At 39.8% G+C, this 20,130-nt stretch overlaps 1 protein-coding gene across 14 annotated transcripts in view; it reads right to left on the reverse strand.

The window, feature by feature from the left end:
• Positions 1-20,130, reverse strand: part of NEBL (nebulette) — a 174,823-nt gene that overhangs the window by 15,160 nt on the left and 139,533 nt on the right. For 5 of the 14 annotated variants that reach the window (XM_083579368.1, XM_083579371.1, XM_083579367.1 and 2 more), the window contains 14 exons: positions 17,094-17,195; positions 15,943-16,044; positions 12,695-12,802; positions 12,271-12,375; positions 9,045-9,149; positions 8,733-8,840; positions 8,087-8,197; positions 6,529-6,639; positions 6,277-6,387; positions 4,504-4,614; positions 2,305-2,415; positions 1,912-2,022; positions 1,440-1,544; positions 480-572 (listed from right to left, as the gene is read on the reverse strand). The exons of 4 other annotated variants lie outside the window; for them this stretch is intronic. In XM_083579368.1, the coding sequence (XP_083435494.1) occupies positions 480-572; positions 1,440-1,544; positions 1,912-2,022; positions 2,305-2,415; positions 4,504-4,614; positions 6,277-6,387; positions 6,529-6,639; positions 8,087-8,197; positions 8,733-8,840; positions 9,045-9,149; positions 12,271-12,375; positions 12,695-12,802; positions 15,943-16,044; positions 17,094-17,195 (1,494 nt within the window). Of the gene's footprint in view, positions 1-479; positions 573-1,439; positions 1,545-1,911; positions 2,023-2,304; positions 2,416-4,503; positions 4,615-6,276; positions 6,388-6,528; positions 6,699-8,080; positions 8,198-8,732; positions 8,841-9,044; positions 9,150-12,270; positions 12,376-12,694; positions 12,803-15,942; positions 16,045-17,093; positions 17,196-20,130 lie in introns of all 14 variants that reach the window. 5 more of the 14 variants (XM_083579361.1, XM_083579370.1, XM_083579373.1 and 2 more) reach the window with 3 other exon arrangements.

Raw genomic sequence — 20,130 nt, forward strand, 5'->3', positions numbered from 1 at the left:
ACAAGAAAAAGGACACTTCATGCATATATAATCAGGGGATAGAATCGTAGAACTGCAGAGTTGGAAGGGACCACGGTGAGAATCTAGTCCACCCCCCTGCAATGCAGGAATCTTTCACCTAATATGGGGCTCGAACCCACAACCTTGAGATTAAGAGTTACATGCATATATTAAGAGGCTGGGCTTTCCCCCCGTCTTTTGTAAATAGCTCCTGAATTGGCAGAACGAAAGCAAGGGAGAGTGCTTAACTCTTCCTGTGTCCACTGCTTCTTTGCTCCAAAGGGTTTGCCCCCAGGGTTTCAAATGCAGGTGGGCTGGGGAATCTGACCAATGCAGAATTATGATATATTTCACTTGGAATGTCAGTTTTATAGTTCTATTTCTGTTTTTTTTTTTAATACAGTGCATTTCCACAACAATAACAACAGCAATAATAAAAATTCACACAAAGGAGCATCTGTTTTAAAAAAAAAACTTACTGCGCTAATATTTTGCTGGTTTTTCTTTACTCGTTCAATCTCTGGAGTCTCTGTTACTGCTGTACCAGCTCCTATCACTTTCTTGTACAATACCTTCATTGAACAATAGAAAAATAATTATGGAGGTATGCTTCCTGGCACAAGTTTGCGACAGCAGGCAATGTTCCAAATACTAAATTATACCGCCTCTGTTGTTTTAGCTTCCCATAAACTAACTCAATCACCACAAGAACTAATAAACTCATTTTCTTTACTGGAACCTCATAGAATACTTCGCAGTGATATCCACAGATGCTTTGGAACTGTTTAAGGTTAAATTGCCCTGGCTCTTAGCATCTGATAAAGGTTGAGCACTTGCCTGTATACCTGTTCTTGTAGCCCTTTATAAACAGTGCAAGGCTACCCTCACCTCCATCACAGCATCCCACCACTTAAAGACTAATAAATTTATAATAATATAAACCAACAATGGAGTAGCGTGCACTTCATACTTTCTCTGGTCCATAAAAGCTTATGCCATAATAAATTTGGCTCCATTGAATTAAATGGAGTTTAGGTCCACATAACTGTGTCGAAGATTGCAGTGCTAAAAAAAAAATTGTTGTATTGCTACCTTTTCCCACAGTACTGTGAAAATTATTGTTGCAGTTGTTATTATTTATTAAACTTCTATACCTCCCTTCTATACCTCCCTTCTATACCTATACATCCCTCTGAGGATCACAGGACAGTTTACAATATTAAAAAAAAATTACATACCATGATAACAAAGAAAAACAAAACAATAACAATAACCACCACCCCCAACAGGAGTGGTACAACCTTTACCAACGAGGGTATGCAAGTGGCTTGGGGACAATGAACGGTACATTTTTCATTGTGCCCTGGGACACAAGAGAGTTCATTTGATGTTGAACTTTGTTAAGAGTTTCCCGTAAAATTTGGGTTGTTGCTACTTACAGCACTGATATTTCTCTGTGTGTTTTTAATTCTCTCGATTTCAGGAGTGTCTGGAACAGCAGAGTAGGAGCACAGCATCTTCTCTGCTTTATCTTTGTACTTTTTCTACAAAATAGAAAGCCCAGCCAGATGGGTGGGGTATAAATAATAAAATTATTAGTGTCAAAGTAAGTATGTATGTATTAAGCAATTAAACAACTAAATAGGCTTAAATATGTGTAAGCCTACTTTACTGACGCTTCAGAATTCCCATACAATGGCAAACTGGGCCTTAATATAACTCAGAATTAAAGTCTATCTTTTATTATTTTTATTTTAGCATCCACACATTAAAATAAATGCACTGCCATAAGAAGCATGCATACGTATTAAAAAAATAAGACTCATATCAGAACAAAACGAACAACCCTGTGCGCAGGAGGACACTTCCGAACTGCAAGCAGCACTTAATTACTCTTCATTCCCTACCCACCTGGCTGGCTATTTCAGAAGCTTTCTTTGCTCGCTGTATCTCTGGGATATCTGAGCCCACCTGCATTCCTTTCCCTTTGATTTCAGTCTCCAGGTCCTTCATATATTCTTTCTGTAAGAAATGGAACGTTAATGAATTCTTAGACATACAATATCTTTAGCCTTTCATACCCATACAGCTGGAATAATTCATGTGTGCTGCTTTCAAAAAGGTATGCTTGCAACACAAACTAGATTTCTGATGCCTGGCTGTGCTTCTGTCAGATTCAGTTTTTATTATTTTTCTATACTTCCTGCTTTCAAAAGGATTTCGTAAAAAAAAAAAAAAAAAAAAGTTTAAAAGCCCATTGTATTTTACTGTAAATGTCATTGAAGCAATGCATTCTGCACTAACCTGGCTTGCAATTTCATAAGCTTTCTTTGCTCGTTGTATATCAGGAGTATCCATGCCCACCTGCATGCCTTTCCCTTTAATTTCCATTTCTAGATGTTTCTTGTATTCTTTCTGTGAAGGACAGATCAGGAAATACTCAGATCTACAGCAGCTGAAGCTTTTATACAGATCCTGCTTTAATCTGCATGCTTTTATTAAATAGCACCCATGAAGGTCAAATTGTCCCTTTATACTCTCAGAACATTGACTCCATAGGAGATATATCTGATGTTCCTTAAGGAAGAAAATCATTTAACAAAAATGCTTCTTTTTAAAAATAATAATAATAATAATCTCTGTAGTATTTTATTTCAGGTTGCTCCTGTTTTCACTGCCCCAAATCAATGGATAAATTCATATAATTGAGCATTATAGATAATAGATGTAATTCAGAAAGGACTAAATTCATCTGTCACAAGATCCACTCACTAATTTAAGGTTTGAGCATTTATGTCCTATAAATGCTTACCACTGATTTTGACATTCAATGCAAATGGGGGATGAAAAGCCCCTCCTCTGTTCTTCTACAGGTAAGGTATCAATGAAAGTTTACCACCACCAGTCCTTGACTCCCACAAACCAATTTCCCCAAAACCACACCTAATCATCCCACACCTGACATCGTATGTAGGATCAGGTGTGAAGTAGGTGGACATGCAGCTGAAGACACAGTTCCCTGTAGAAAGCAGGATTGAACTCCCAGAACATCAGCCAACATGCAGGTGGTTTAGTCTTGCTGGGTTTGGGTGTGTGAGCAATTTCATATGAAGCCCCACAGTACCCTCACCAGAACCTTACAGCCAACAGTACTAAAGCCCTTCTAAAAGAGACCCAACTTGGAATCTAGTCTAATTGGGATTCAGACCTGGTTTGGTATGGAAACTGACTTGGTCACCCTGTACAATGATCTGCATCAGGAGAGAGCTGAGAGTGTAGCTCTGCAGATTCTCCTACGTGACTTCTGATGCCATCAGCCATGTTATTTTTCTGGGGTCTGAGCTGAGTATTGGGGGAACCACATTGAAGTGATTCCACTCCTGCTTGGGTGGCCAGATCCAGACGGTGGTTCTTGGGGAGCACTGCTCAGCTCTGTGAGGTCCTCCAGTTTGGGGTTTCGCATAGATCAGTTCTGTCCCTGATGTTGTTTAACATCTACACAAAACCACTGAGTGGGGTCACACAGAGTTTTGGAGTGTATTGTCACCAGTATGCAGATGACACACCGCTTTATTTCTCCTTTCTATCTTCTGCTGGTGGGGGAGTGGATGTACTGAATCAGTTCTTGGCTCTGATAATGGGCTGAATGGATGCTGATAAAGTGACATTTAATCCAGACAACAATGAGGTGCTGTTAGTGAGTAGTTCCTCTGTCTAGCTGAGTGGTGTGCAGCCTGCTCTAGATGGAGAGACACTCCCTCAGAGGACCAAGTTCATAGCTTGTCAGTTCTCCTGGACCCACTGCTGTCACTTAACGCACAGGGGGCCATGGTGGTCTGCCTTCCACCAGCTTAGGTTGGTGGTCCAGCTACAACCCCATCCGTGACAACTTTTGGAATTCACACTCAGTTTTGCAAGAGTTGAATATTTTGGTCTAAGGTCACAAGCACACTTTACATTTAAAGCACACCACTTCAACAGTCATGGCTTCCCACAAAGAATACAGTGGTACCTCGGGTTAAGAACTTAATTCGTTTCGGAGGTCTATTCTTAACCTGAAACACCACTTTAGCTAATGGGGCCTCCTGCTGCCACCACACCACCGGAGCACGATTTCTGTTCTCATCCTGAAGCAAAGTTCTTAACCTGAAGCACTATTTCTGGGTTAGCGGAGTCTGTAACCTGAAGCGTCTGTAACCTGAAGCGTATGTAACCCGAGGTGCCACTGTACCGGGAACTACAGTTTGTTAAGGGTGCTGGGAATTGTAGCTCTTTGAAGGGTCTCCTTACAATTCTCGGTACCTTTAACTTCAGCTTTAACTTCAGGCAAAGCCACGGATGTTAAAGAGGTATGAGAGTGCTTTAAATGTATGGAGCAGATGGGACACCAGACCAAAATGCTCCACTCTTGCAAAACTGAGTATAAATTCCAAAAGATGTCATATTACCTTATATCATGCTATAAAGCATACAGTTCCATTTCAAGAAGCATTTTAAACAAACCTGGCTTGCAATTTCAGATGCTCTCTTGGCTCGCTGTATTTCAGGAGTATCTGTGCCAACCTGCATCCCTTTCCCTTTAATTTCAGTCTCCAGGTCTTTTTTATATTCTTTCTGTGCACACAAGAAAATATATATCAGGGTCTATTTGAAACAGAATGGGTGGGAGAGAGCGGAACACCTTTAAATGATACGCATTGCATATTCAAAACCTTTGCCCTCAAAGACCAATTTACAATTTAGGCAAATGGTTTCTCTCTGCAGCGGAGTTCTTGCACACCTACAAAATGAATAAATGTGTCAGAGTGTTTAGAAGGCTTGCATATTAAACACATGGTCAAACCCTTTAATAACGGTGGTTTAAAATTCTGCTGAGGTACTGAGTTACATGGGGAGTTTTCAGCAATGGTTTTTTTTTAAAAAAAAATTGTTTTTAGTATACAAAGAATGCTTCCTAATTTAAATAGCCTGTGCTATTGACTTAGGGATTACCAAGTGATATAAAATATAAATAATTAATTCAAAATGAACATTTTATTTTCAGCGGGTCCTAACACATCCTAATTCTCTAAATAAGCACATATATTATTAAAAGTGTTTTGGAAGGTGTGTTGAGTTAACTGCTCTAGAATATTTATTTGTACACCGAGGTAGACACATAAGCTGGGGTTGAACTGGGCCACTTCTATTTAGACCTTCAATTAAAACCATCAGGAAGGGATGCCTATGGGGCAGAAACTAATTTAACTGTATAACTATAGCCATTGGGTGACCCACCATTGCCTAAGGAATTAGGGCACGACTCCCTAGCCTGTCCTGACTCCTGGGCCACACCTTAAAGGTGAGAAGGAAAGACTTACCCCATCACCACCACCCAAGACTGCAGAATCACAAGTGGATGAGAGAGTTCGGCCTCAAATGAGGTCCCTCTCCCAGCCCCTGAACCTGAGAGTCCAGGAAATGAGCCTCAGTGCCGACCCATTAGCTGAAACATGCCTAAAGGACGTCACCAGGCTAAACCAAACTATTTGTTTTCCCACACCGAAACTGCCAAAAGCGACCAAATCAAGAAGATTAACCTATTTAAACAACACAGCAGACCATATAGTAACTCCATCCCACTATTCAGTGTGAAGTAGGCAAAGAAAACCAATCTGCGATCCAAAATGCAGATTGGGAGAAATCCCTAGTATAGACCATGAGGCACAGTGGGAAACAAGGAGGGAGGAAAGGTGCTGTTGCAAAAAGAAGGCTGGAGGGAAGGCAGCTTGTCCCTTCAATAAGGATCAAGCCCTGACCCATTCCTCAGACCACCTTGGAAATGCAAGGATTTTCCTCCTCTGACTCTCTTGCCCAATGGCTCTTACAAGGCACCCAGCCTTCTAGGAAACATCTCGGCCTTTTGGCTGAATGTTCTGGCACCCCGACAGGCAAAGCAAGGCCCATTAAGTTCAATGGGACTTACTCCCATGAAACCTGATATGCCTTTGGCAATACAAAACTACATTGCCAAAGAACTCCATCATGTTATTTATGCCTTCCACGTCATTTCAAAAACAGAATGTGCTGCATTAGATTTCTACAATGATTTTCAATGAACAAAATAATTTCTATATATATTTGCTTAAATGAGAACAATACAGAAAGTGTTTCTGAAATTCAGTAGTTCTGTTCAGCTTTATTGCTCTTCTTGTGCCGGATGTGCCAATTAATTGCTAATTCCACCAAGCCATAAAAGATGCAAAGGAATAATTTTAAATGTTTTGCTCTACTGACCTCACTAACAATTTTAGATGCTCTCTTTGCTTTTTGAACCTCAGGAGTTTCAGAGATGAGCTTAACTCCTTTTCCCTTTATTTCATTTTCCAGATCTTTTCTGTATTCCTTCTAAAAAAAAAAAAAAAGTTGGAAACAGTTTCAAAGCATGGACTTTTTCATAGACTCTAAAAACTAAGCAGATGTGTCATTGGGTGCTTTGTGAAGGGCTCACTTTCCACGACATTAATAACCTTTACTAACATAACCTACCTCATTTAGTATCTGAGCTGCATTTTTCACTCTAATCAACTCTGGCGTATCTTCAAACACTGTCAGTCCTTTCCCTTTCATCCCTTCTTCCAAATCTTTTCTATACTCTTTCTGAAGGTTTGAAGGAGAGGGGGAAAAAAGGTTTCTCAGCTTTAAATCGTGAACAAGATCTTGAAAAGGAAAAGTTCTTATTAAATATTTCAAGGAATACTTTGAAAATCTCTATAAAATATGAATTAGATAGTGCACATTTACCATAGTTAAAATAGAATTGGGAAATCAAAAGATAGGATGCACCAAGAATGAAAAGATTGTAATCTTTACTTGCTCCTGGGAGCAGGGGAACCACATTCTTCTTTTTATACAACTAGTTACTACAGATACTTTATAAAACTGTAAGAGCTTCCGCTATGGATGGTAGTTTTTTTTTTCAGATTACAGACAAGTAAATGACCCTGTCACTCAAGTTCTGCTAATGCTATCATTATTCACAAAGGTGCACTAAATGCAATGCAAAAGGCACTTATCCACAAATCAGAGTTACATAGCATGACGAGCACTTGTGATTGAAATGAACATGTAGAAAGATATCACACACTAATGCTGCAGAAAACATAACCCAGAGTTACATCAGTTTATGACACTGTCTCCAGAAGATATGCATTCCTCCTTGATTGACAAACCAAGAGGTATTGTTTCAATTTATCTCCAGGTATCTTTGAAGCTTCAAGTCAATTCAGACATCACACCAAACAATCTTTAATGAAGCTTAAGTATGATTGGGCGTGATTATCTGAGAGTGGCAAGTCATCGTTTGTGGTTGGCCAGCAAACAAGAATCAGAAACCATGGTTATAAGTGAGTTGGCAACCTCACTTAGCGATTGTGCTAACCGGGGCTTCACTCACCCTGTCATGTGTGCAAGCAAGTGGGCAGGCAAGCAAATTAGGAGGGTAGCTGCAGCAACCGGGGCAACATGAGACGGCATGTCTGTGTCACCAGCCTGCTTACTCTGCCGGCAAGCTCACCCACAACTCTGGCCTTCTTGTTTTGCTTGCTTGCTCCATCCGCTGTTGTCACACTGCAGTTCTGTGGCTACACAAACTGCATCATGATGACTTCTTTCTTACCAAAGTATTATATATATAGTAAAACAAGAAGTAACTAGAGGTGGTTCTTCCATCTTCTGACTTATTACAGCTTGTGCAGGTGGCGCTGTGGGTTAAACCACAGAGCCTAGGACTTGCCGATCAGAAGGTCGGCAGTTCGAATCCCTGCGACAGGGTGAGCTCCCGTTGCTCGGTCCCTGCTCCTGCAAACCTAGCAGTTCGAAAGCACATCAAAGTGCAAGTAGATAAATAGGTACCACTCCGGCGGGAAGGTAAACGGTGTTTCTGTGCACTGCTCTGGTTCGCCAGAAGCGGCTTAGTCATGCTGGCCACATGACCCGGAAGCTGTACACCGGCTCCCTCGGCCAATAAAGTGAGATGAGCGCCGCAACCCCAGAGTCGGTCACGACTGGACCTAATGGTCAGGGGTCCCTTTACCTTTACCTTTACCTCTTTGAGCAGGTTGGTAACACGCTTCACATTCAAGAATTCCGGGGTCTTGTCCAAGTCCAGCGCTGCCTTTCCTTTGAGTTTATCTTCAAATTCTTTTCGATATATTTTCTGTGCATGAAATAAAATTTTATATAACTCTAAAATTGCATGCCGTTTCATGTAAGCTGTAGTTATATTGCAGCAAGAGGTAAAATGTTTTCTCTCAGCAATCCAAAACATAAAGATACAGAATCTAAACATTTGGAGGATATCAAAGTGCGTCTCTAAAACAGCTATTCCAACTTCAAATGGGAGACACAACAGGATCCAAAGATTTGCTCAACTTGTTCCATGTGTTGAAGCCTGTTTTGAACATATGGTTGTTTCCTGAAGAGCAGCATGTGGTGCTGCAAATGGTTTTGGAAGTGGGAGGACTTCAAAAACCAGTATGCAGTGTGTCAAGTTGGTATGCTGCCCAGTGGGGGGGGGGGGAGAATCCAAGATCCAAACTGAGTGAGAACTAGACTGAATTATCTCCTTAGGCTGTGACCAATGCATTTCATCATAGTGAAAGAACTACCCACAGCCCTTATTCAAATGCCATAGCAGCACAATGTATTGAATACTGCAGTACAGTAATGATTTCCAAAAGCATTCCACCAACCTCACTTTGACACCTCTGAGCCTCCTTTGAAACTTGGTAAGTCGGGGTATCCACAAATTCCATCATGGCCCTGCCTTTTGATTTTTCATACTTCTCTTTGTACTTCACCTAACAGAACAGAGCGTGGATCAAAACTACAGAAATTTTTAAAACCGACAGTTTGTTCATTCACAGAGGAGGGGCTTCCCATTCCTTGTGTATGAATTCTCTTTTATGCATGAAAAGCATTTCCCTCCTTCTAAACATATATGCTGTACATAATATACAATCCAAACATGCAGAGCTACTGGACAGTGCACACTGTGAGCATACCTGACTTTGGAGCACTGCGTTCTCTTTGTGGTGCAGCTGTTCAACTGTATCCAGTGCGAAATGATACAGCCCCTTACTTTTCTCAAACAGCTTCTTATATTCATACTGAAACAAATAATAGGCAAATATATATAAAAGACCAAAACTGTCAGTTAATATAAATCCCTTAAAACTATAATGATACCTCATTGTAGTAGTTGTTGTTTAAACCCACAACTTTGTTTCAAAGTTTGTAAGAACTCATCTTTAAAGCAAAAATGTAAACTAAACCGTGAAATGGTTTCTATTAAAAAAAAAAAAAACAGATGAAGCTCTGATCCAGTGAGGACAACATGTGCACATGGAAACAACATGCAGAGTGATTCGTGGCAATTCCAGTATTTGATCTGAACCATGCATGTAGCATTGGAAGATATTTTCAATATTTGTCTACACCTCTGCACAGCACTGATCACCTCTAAGCAGGGCAGAGTCTAAGGTTTTCCATCCCTCCAAAATTCATAGCTAATGCTTGGTGCTAGATCGTAATCACATGCAGTAGCATGACACATACCTCACACCACTTCAGCACATGTGCAACTTTTGATCAGGACATATAACAGCCTTGGGGCTGTTCGGGATTCATAAACAATCTTCCTGTGCAAAGTGATTCCAGGGAGCGGGGCCACAGCTGGTTTCCTAATCTAGTGGCAGTGGTTATCTTATCATAGCCGATGAAATCCTGCTCCAGAGGGTCCACCTAACTTTCAAGAGCAGCTTTTCAGGGGGTGAAGGTATGCTGTAGAACATGTATAGCCCTGGATCCCAACATAATAACCCAAAGAAGCTCAAGTGTTGAAAATTATAGAAATAGTGTGAGCTCAATTTGACAGTCTCTTATTGCCTCCTAGTGGAGCCAAGCAAACATTGTGCAGCCTCTATCTGTTTTAAAAGTGAAATGCAATTAGTCAATTTGCTAATATAAAAATAGAAACTCAGAAAAAGAGTATAAAAGTATGCATACTACACACCCAGTGCAATTGTATGCACTTTTTACTCAGAAATGGACAGGGAGCCTAGAAAGGCAGTGGAAACCATAGCAAACAAAACAACACACCCCAAAAGCAACTTTCTCTGACCATTGAATTATTCTGCAACTGAACTGAGTACCCAGGAAGGCACAGTTGGGAGAAGCTAACTACCACAGATATTTCAAATAAAACAAGACAGGTCATCCTTTTCATCCATCTCCTTAATCATGGATTAAGGAGATTTTATAATGGACAACCTTGTTAAATTGGCAGGGAGCTCAGGACTCAAAATCTGGAAGCATTTTCCCATCTACATGCTGTACCTACAGGTCTACAGGTGAACATCAACCAAAAACAAGTCACCTCTAAGAAGAGAGCTTTGCTGCCAAATCGCATGAGCATGCTTCATGATTGCAACACAAAGCAATTGCTTGTACTGTGAGAGCAAAAACCCATTTCACAGTAAAACAAAACCAGGGTGTGTGGAGGTGTTACTCTGCAGCTTGTGAATTAGATTCAGCTACCTCAAATCATATCCCAAAAATAAGAGGACTGAGCGGGGGGGCAATCTGAAGTCTTTCCACATCTACCGGTAGTTTATACAAATATTGATGTGCTGATTCCTTTTAACTGTTATAAAGGTTAGAAGTTTATAAAAGTGTTATTTAAAAAGAAGAAGAGGAGCTAAAAAGGTAAAAGAAAACCAAAAAACCTCATAAACTAAAGTGCTACTGGTATAGTGGCAGATTGGGTAGTGCAAGGAGACATTTGTTTCCTCTGTCTGCACAGAGTGCTTTTAAAAATCTGCCAAATATTTTAACATTTATCTTCCCTCTTTCTTTTCATGGAAACTACTTCTTCAAGAATTGCAATATGTATATTTAAAATGCATTTTATCCTCAATACATGTCGTAAATGCATCTTAGTTCCTTTTTTTGAGCCAATAAATTTATCACAGAATTGGAAAAAAAGTATGAAATCCAAAAGAAATCCACACTTCTGTTTGAATCAGAATTCATAAAGATTGAATTCCTCAATGGTTAGAATTAGATTTGAAGCGCGCGCGCACACACACACACACACCATTTTGAGACATTGGTGTGTCTCAAGAACTCCTGGTCACAGTATGCTGGTAACTAAGCCATTATTAGTATCAGTATCATTAATATTAATTAAATTTCTCTACTGCCCTTCATCAGAGAATCACAGGACAGTTTACAATATAAAAACACCAAATCTCTTCTATGGTAAGAGATTAATTTAAGACCACAAACCCTTGCTTCCCACTTTTCATCCCATGAATGCCATTCCAGATGGCTGCTGCCTGCATACAAAGATGGGCTTTGCTTTTTAAGGATATGTAATTATGATTTTTTAAATTACTTATTAAATTTCTATACCGCCCTTCATCCAAGGTTCACAGGGCAGATTTATAATATAAAAATATAAAAATACAGAACATATTAGCATATTAATCAGCCAAAGGCCTGGGAGAAGAGGAACGTTTTCACCTGGCACCTAAAAATATGTAAGGAATGTGCCAGGCGGGCCTCCATGGAGAAAGCATTCCACAAATGGGGAGCCACCACAGAAAAGGCCCGTTTCTGTGTTGCCACCCTCCAGACCTCTCATGTAGGAGGAATATAAAGAAGGGCCTCAGATGATGATCACAGGGTCTGGGTCTCTCCTCAAATAGGGAGAGGTGGTCCTTGAGATATTGCGACCCTGAGCCATTTAAGGCTTGATAGGTCAAAACAATCAGGTCCACAAACTAATCAGCAGCCAGTGCAATCAGGCCAGGATTGGTGTAATATGCTCAAACCAACCTGCCCCAGTGAGCAACCTGGCCGCTGAATTCTGCACCAGCCGAAGTTTCTGAACTGTCTTTGGAGGCAGCCCCATGTATAACGCGTTGCAGAACTCTACCCTAGAGGTTACCAGAGCACAGACAACAGAAGTTAGGCTATTCTTGTCCACATAGGGGCGCAGGTGAGCCACCAGCCAAAGCTGACGGAAGGTACTCTATGCCACTGAGGCCACCTGAACCTCAAGCGACAGCAGTGGACCCAGAAGTAGTACCCCCAACCAATGTACCTGCTCCTTCAGATGAAGGGCTCATTAAGTTTAATGGAACATAACACAACAATTATCTGCTCTGAACCATTTGCATTTTAAAACCCTATTCAAATGAATTAATCACAAGAAAGTCAACTTACCTGGCTACTTATTTTGCTGGCATTCAAGGCATGCTCTAACTGTAACAGGTTCGGAAAGGTAGATGCTGGCTCATGAAGGCTTTCTAGGTCTTTTTTGTATTTCACCTGCAAGGTGAAGAATAGACATTTGGTTAAAAACAAACCAGAGCATGGGACAGAAATGCATGGTTTCATTTTCACTGCAGGAAAAAAATGTTCTTCTTTTCCATGTTTGCCTGCCATGTTTTCTATCGGCCATTAGGTGGCACTCATTTACTACGGTCTGACAAAGAGATGGCCGCAATGCATATTCTATTATAGGGGAAAGTTTAACCCTTTGAAAAGAGACCTTTCCAAATAAATGCTAAGAAAATAAAATGCCCACCAAGCAACTTCCACACAAAAACGTTACAATAAAAAGAGTGCCAAAAACAGCCCTACTTACATCACTTGCCAAGACAGAGGCAAGTTGTGCTTGCTTGAAAGAAGCACTTTCCAGAGGATTGTAGCAGTAATTCTTCATATCCTTATTAAACTGCTCTTTGTATTTTGCCTGAGAAACAAACAAATCGCATAGGTTGTAATAGTGCATAAGTGCAGAATTCAGAATAGCTTAGCATCGGCATTTTCTATTCATAGCTTATCCCAAACCCTCAGTTATATAATTACAGGCCAGTTCAATAAACACAGAGGGTATGGTACAGGGCCATAGGCCCGGCCCCAAAGGGCTTATCTAGGTTTCTGGAACATCTTTGCCTGATCCCTGCTTCATAAAAGGAAAGGAAAGCTGGAACTAGATGACGCAGCAGATAGAAGGCTGCCACGAAAAATAGGAACCCTCCATCTCTCCTCAGTAATATCTGCTGATACAACATCCATAATGTTACACCATGGTGCTGTAAGCTTCTCTGCTCCTACCAACAGCAGCACTGAAGTGCAACAGCATCGTGTCACAGGCCTTGTATCACTTAATATTTCCAATGAAAACCTTAATGTAAGGTTGCTGCTGTCAATGGCAGGTCTCCCTAGTCCCAGCCTTTGGAAAAAGAGGGCAAGTAAGAATAGCACGTGTTGGTGGTAAACTTTCAAACTCAAAGTAAAAACAACAAGAGCAAGATCTGAACAAATGATGCGGTTTATAGAGTAGAATAAAATTTTGGTTGCAGTGCACAGGAGAAAGGGGAAGCAGTCTGGCGTTAAATGTGGTCAAAAGTTTGTTTCTAACAGAAGACATCTATACCACACTCTCAGGTGCATGTCAGGCTTAAAAAAAACCTTTTGAAGAGCAGAAATCCCAGGAGCTTTTCATTGCCAAACTAGTTTTAAAGAACTGGGAAGGTTCCCCCCCCCCAAGCTCGATTTTAATTATAAAGGCTAACTTTATAAGCTATTGGATGGGAAGCAAAGGCACGTGTCTCAAAAGAAGTATGTCTTTTCTTTACAAAAATCCTGACCATTTACTGCATTGTCTTCCTTTCTTTTCTTGAGAGCATAGAAAGGAAATTGGACGCTGCCTTAGTCTGAGTCAGACCACTGGTCCAACAGTGTCAACACTGTTCATTCCGGTTGGCAGCTGTTCTGCAGAGCTTCAGATGGGGTATTTTCTAGCTCTACCTTACATGCCAAGGATTGAAAACAGGACCTTTTACATGCAAAGTATATACTCTATCACTGAGCTACAGTCCTTTCCAAAGGAGTCTCTCACAATAATCGTTTTATTTGAGTATCAAGATACTTATTTAATGTGATGATTACATGTGAAGCATGTTTTAAGGACTGAGATTAATTTAAGACAACATATATCATATAAATCATCAAGACATGGCTCAGAAAGAAGCAGGAGGAAAACAAAAACAACCGTGAAGAATGCTAAGCCAAACAAATTTCTTGCTAAACTTGCACAAATCCCATATACAGCTGGGGAAAGTGTATCTTTTGAAGCTATAAGGCAGCTTTCCTAACCGCAAGCACTTTCAATAAGTATTAGGTTTCATAAGTGAACAATAGCACCTGCTGTTCTATTTACCACCCCAAAAGGTTTTTTTAAAAAAAAGCCAATCACTAGGCATTGCACATTAGAAAGCTCTCGTTGTAAATGAAATAGGTTTTTAACACTATAAATCATTTTCTTATCCCTATAACAAACAAAATGTATATACTAAGAAGCTGAGAACAACCAAAGGGTTTCCAGGAGATCAAATAAAGTAGAGCATAAATATGCAGCACCCTGAAATTTGTCTGGAAGCATCAAGTACCTGCTGAGAATATAACCTGAGAGAGGATAATAAATAACATGGTGTCTGAGGCATAAAAGCAAGAGCTGGCCCCACCTACATAACTAAAGCAAGCAAATGATTGCCAGGGATGAAGACAGTCGGCACAGGGTTTAAAAGAAGTGGCCAGGATCCATCGTAATGTCATGGCAGCTGCTGCAGCACAACACTACTTTGGGTCCTGAAATAGATGCCTCTCAGTGTAGCCGTTCTTGCATGAAATGTCCTGGGCCAAATGTGGCAAAAATCCCCTGCATTTTCTACAGTAATACAATACCTTAGCACATGATCCAAGCTCTAATAGTTACCCCTCAAATAATTAATACCACACTGATTGAGTGTAAGATATAAATTAGTATTTTAAAGGATTATTAACAAAGAGCAAATTATTTAATAAGATAATGGGATTATTCACGCAAAACCTTATTACAGGGGTTCTAAAAAGAAAGAGGAAATATATAACCTCGCTGCTTTCGACCAGCGTGTGTGATTAAAGTAAATGATATTTTAATTATATGATTTAGCTTACAGGTATCATAAAGCAGATCTTAATTTTTTTCCACTTGGCCTAATTAACTCCTTTTTTTTTTTAAGTAGCAGATGTACCGTAGCTTTTACGTCCCAATCATGTTCCCATAAACTGTTCTTTGGGTGGAAAATAGGACCAGGAAGGATGGTTTGTTCCTTTTTGTGTGAAAAAGTAGTGGCTTAAAATCGCCTATGCCTATAAACACTATTCTCTTCTTAATACACCAGTATTCCTTGAAAGATCACTAGACTCCTCTTCGTCCCTAGAATTCCCTTCATATATGAACTATCCATGATCCAAAGAGAACACAAGGACTGCACAGATGCAGCGAGGGGGGAAATTGCTGTTTTCCAGGGCTCTGTGACATTCATTTGCATCAATTGCAATCATATCTTAGAATTTAGTGACACCTTGACATCGAGCAGAATGACATAATGCCACTCTCTGTCTTATGGCTCCACTAAGTTCATGTGGTTTGCTCTCTGAATGGACTGAAATTATTATTATTATTTTTTATAAAGCAGGCTTTTGTGTGGCAAAAGAAAATATCCACTTTCAAAAGACTTTGAAACAAAAATCAAACACCACCGTCCAGCCCCAATGACTATATATTTGGCCAGTGACATCAAAATGTATTAATCCCACCACCAAACTAACTGTGACCGAAGGCAAATTTCCTCGTCCACTTGTGGGCTTTTAGCTATAGATCTCTCAAAATATTTAATGCATACCAATTACAGCAATTCTATGGGAAAGAGTTGTGGAAACCTTATCTTGAAGTTTTCATGCAATTATAGATAGTTTGCAATTAGAAAAGTGAAGCATTTGATTGCACTCCTGGGAATCAGATATCTCAATTGAGTCATTGTCTGAAAGCTAAGAAAATCTTACTTGGCTTAAATATTTGGAAACCTCTTTTGCATGGTTGAAGTCTGGTCTTCCGAGGACAGTTGGTTCCTTACTCATTTCTCGCCTTCCTCTCGCATATTCAGCCTTCAAGTAATAAAAATAAAAGTATGTGCACGCCAGGCATAATTTTATTTTGAGAGTTCCCCCCACCCTTTCATTTTTGTCAGGGGATATGTAAGTCTCAAAAGAAACAGTATAGCAAGTATCTTTGGTGACCTTTGTTGACACCACTTTCACTAACACTCTAATCAGCAATTCCCAGGCTTCTCCTGATTCAACAAATGTAGCATTTATTTTATTTGAGAAACAATATGCAGGATTTTTTTAAAATCCTCCAGTTTGATCAAGGGTTGAACTTAAACATAAGAAATGCTGATTCCCTGTTATTTGGGGGGATTTGCAATTTCCAGCAAAGCTGAACTGAAAATGCAGGTGGCTGCCTTTTAAAAAAAATATAATAGGTCAGATTCCACTCTAAATTACAGAAATACAATCCTATTAAAGTCAATAAAGACTGCAATGAGTAAAATATAGTGGAAGTCTGCATACCGGGGGTGGGGAGGGGAGTTTGCATGAAATTCTATAGGAGAGTGAACCCACCAACAGGTGTGCAGGTCAAGGAAGCATGGAAGGGGGAAAGGTCAGAGACTGATAGACAGGATACCTTATATGCTAGAACTGCAGACAGAGAATCTATCCTTTAAACCTTCGGATGCAACTTTGGTACTTCAAGAATGAAAACCAGATGGATATTTGAGGCTGCATGGTGGCATTCTTTAATTGGCCAATCCAAAATTTTGGAAGAAAGGAACTGGGGGAAGCTTAAAATTGAGTGGAGTGATGAATGCTAGAAAAGTTGAGGCGGCAGGTTAAGGGTTTTTAGAAAGCTTGGCTGCTGATAATAATGAGTGCTAGATGGAAATTTTCTCATGTTTATGCACCTAAGCACATAAGAAGAGGGAGAAAGGATCGTTTACTGAAAATTGCCCCCTTTGGGGTACTTAGGTTATTGGTCTGAATGCAATCTAGAATTTATCATAACTTTGTACAACTTTAGTAGCTCTGTCCATAATAAAAATAAATTTTAAGTTATCAACATTTTCTATAAATTACAAAGAAATTTAATTTCATACGTTGCTTATTATCTTTGTCAACTGGGTTGCCATCATTATGTCTGGTCGATTTGAAACTTCAGTATATCTGTGAGTGTCCTGGAGATCTTTTTTATATGAAACCTGTAAAATAAAAGACTCATTAATTATCTATGACTTAGCAGGTCAGCTATAAATGTAGCAATGTTAACATATTAGCTGTCCTATACATTCAGCAAACACCACCTGGTAGATTGCCAGGATAAAGGCAAAATAAAACCTAATAACAGCCTATATCATAAACAAAATGAGAAACTCATTCCTATTTCAAAGACCAAAATGGAAATGCTAGTATATCAGCATGTATATTATGCAATGTGTATTATGAGGGGAAGTCTTTTATTTTTCATTTGTTTTCCCAAACGTATCTAATTGATATCTGAAGTTTATCTTGCCTTGCAGACAAAGCTGGTTGGGATTTACAGGTTGGGACAAAATATTGTCCTGTAACAAAAGCTGATCAGGTTTGATCTAGTAACAGTGATTCAGTCCGGTTAGTCACATCCACACTAGATTACTATTACAAACTCTGCATGCAGTGGCCTTTAAAGGGATCTTGGAAACTTCAGCTCTTCCAGAATGTACCCCACCAAATGTTGATGGAGGCAGGCTGCAAGCTGTGAAGCCCGGAAGCAGGACATAAGGGCATCAAGCTTCTCCCACTCACAATTCCTTTCCTAATATCTCTTCCTTATCTGAAAAACAAATTACTTTGCCTTCAAATTCTAAACTTTCGTGCCAACAAGAACATTGGAAGTACCATATTAGTGGATGTATTTTTTAATTAATTAAAAAAAACAAATCACAATTTTATAACAAATAGTCTTCCCAAAATATTAACATGAATTTTCAGCTTCTGTCCATACCGCTTTAACACCTTTATTCTTTTATATATGTGTGAAATTGTTTTTACATGTTCTTGGTTGTATTGTTTTAATCACTGATATGTTTGCCACCCAGGCCTAGCTGTCAACGTTTTCCTTTTTTAAGGGAAATTCCCTTATTCCGAATAGGATTCCTCGCCAGAAGAGGGAAAAGTTGACCGCTATGAACCCAGGGCTCCTTTAGGAGGAAGGGTGGAACATACATTAAATAAGTAGATAGACAAACAGATTTTTTAAAAAATCTGACTGCTTCTGTATGTTAGTCGCTTGATGATGTTTTCATTTAATACATTACTTTTTACAAAAAAAGGTCTAAGTGAAGCTGCTAAAATAATTTCCTAGTATTCTTTGTAAAAAATTAACTCATCTTATTCACTACTGCCATGCAAAGCATTGGAAACATTTTTTTAATGAATAAAACCAGAAGTGCATCCAGGTTCTTGCAATTCAGAGCATTACATAGATTTAGCTAATTATATGCTGTTCACCCTAATGACCACATGAGGTGAAGTGAATACCATAAAGGCAGCAGGAACAGGTTTCTGAAAAGGACCCCATCATCCATGTAAATTGCAAATTAAAGCCCAGCATATGCGCTCAAAACAGCAGCAAGGACTGAACTGTCAGCTCAGACACAGAGAAAAATGCACAGAATCTTGTGGCGAACGCTGCAGCAATTTTGTACCTTATTGTTCCCAAGTGACAGTAAATGAAATAAGGAAGTGTGGTTAATTTCACAGTGAGGAGACAGTAGAAAAATCAGACAGTTATTTCACCAATCAAGTTTGATGTAAGGTCTAGCGCAATACTTTCCCTCTCATAAATTATTACTCTTCTGGCACCCAGTCAAAGATATATTTATGTTGGAGTGAGACAGAGACATCAAACATTTTGCAAATGTCTGCATTATATAGTTTGTATGTTGCCATACCCCATTGATATGACTAATGTCATGTAGCAGCAGAACATAGGCTGCAGAAGGCTACGCATTTCCCAGTCTGTGAATTATCGCGACTAGGCCCATGCCAAGACAAATATGTGCTGTTCACAAACGCTGCAGCCCACTGTGAAACTTGCCATTCCTTCTCATGATTTTGCGCAAGGTGCCTGCACACCCGGTGTGGAGGCAGGTGTCAAGAAACTAAACATGTGCCTCTTGCTAAGGCAGCTAGGCCAAGGACCCCTGAAATTTCCATTGCCTGCCATCACTTGTCTCACAGTAAGGTCCTACAAGACAGGGAGCACATTGCAGAAGCAGACCTTCCTGTTAACACCCATTCTGTATGAGGGCAATGCAGCTTCACTTGCCTTCAGTGGCACTGGCTACATGGTCCAGGGACATCACACGCAACTACATGATCCCTGATTGGCTGCAATCACTTCTAAAAAATTAGAGGGGGAAATGGCATCGAAACAGCAAGAGATTCTTCATGGTGACATATAGCTGTGATGGACTCGGGGACCTAGTGAATAAGCAATCAATAACTGCAAATAGTAAATAAATACATAGAAGGGTAAGACTAAGGTTTTTCATTTCTAGTTCCCATCGTATTTCACCAGTATGCACAGTCCTGATCTTATTACCGATTAAGCCTATCTCCTATTTAGTCTATGAACTGGTGGTGGATATATTGTTGCCATTCTGCTCTGGTAAATTTATTTCATTTATTTATTTCAAAAAAAAATATGCAGCGCTTGATTGTAAAACAAAACACACACAAAAATGCAAAGCTGTTTACAAACAAGAAGAAATCACTAAGAAAAATTAATAAGACATCTGAAAAGTTAAAACAACAATAGAGTTAAAACCCACATCAACTTTCTAAGCATCTAAATAAAATGCAGCCAACATCACTTCAGTTTTGATAGGCAGTATCGGTAACAGTTCCACCATGCACCCAAACAAGGTCCTTCCTACGTCCTACTTCTTCCTCATCCCTTCCCTTGTCCCGTTTTACCTATCTGGAGATGCTCAACTGTGACAATGCAAGACACATTGGCCACCCCTGTTCTGTCTTCCAAATATTGCTAGAATGCATTCCTGATCATGTGGCAAGGCAAAGATCAACAACATCAGGAGGGCTACAGGTTCCACCCCCCTGCTTCTCACATTGCCTAAAGTCCCTAAGAGTGGG

Source organism: Podarcis filfolensis, assembly GCF_964270895.1.
Source record: "Podarcis filfolensis genome assembly, chromosome: 12".
NCBI classification, from domain to species: Eukaryota; Metazoa; Chordata; class Lepidosauria; order Squamata; family Lacertidae; genus Podarcis; species Podarcis filfolensis.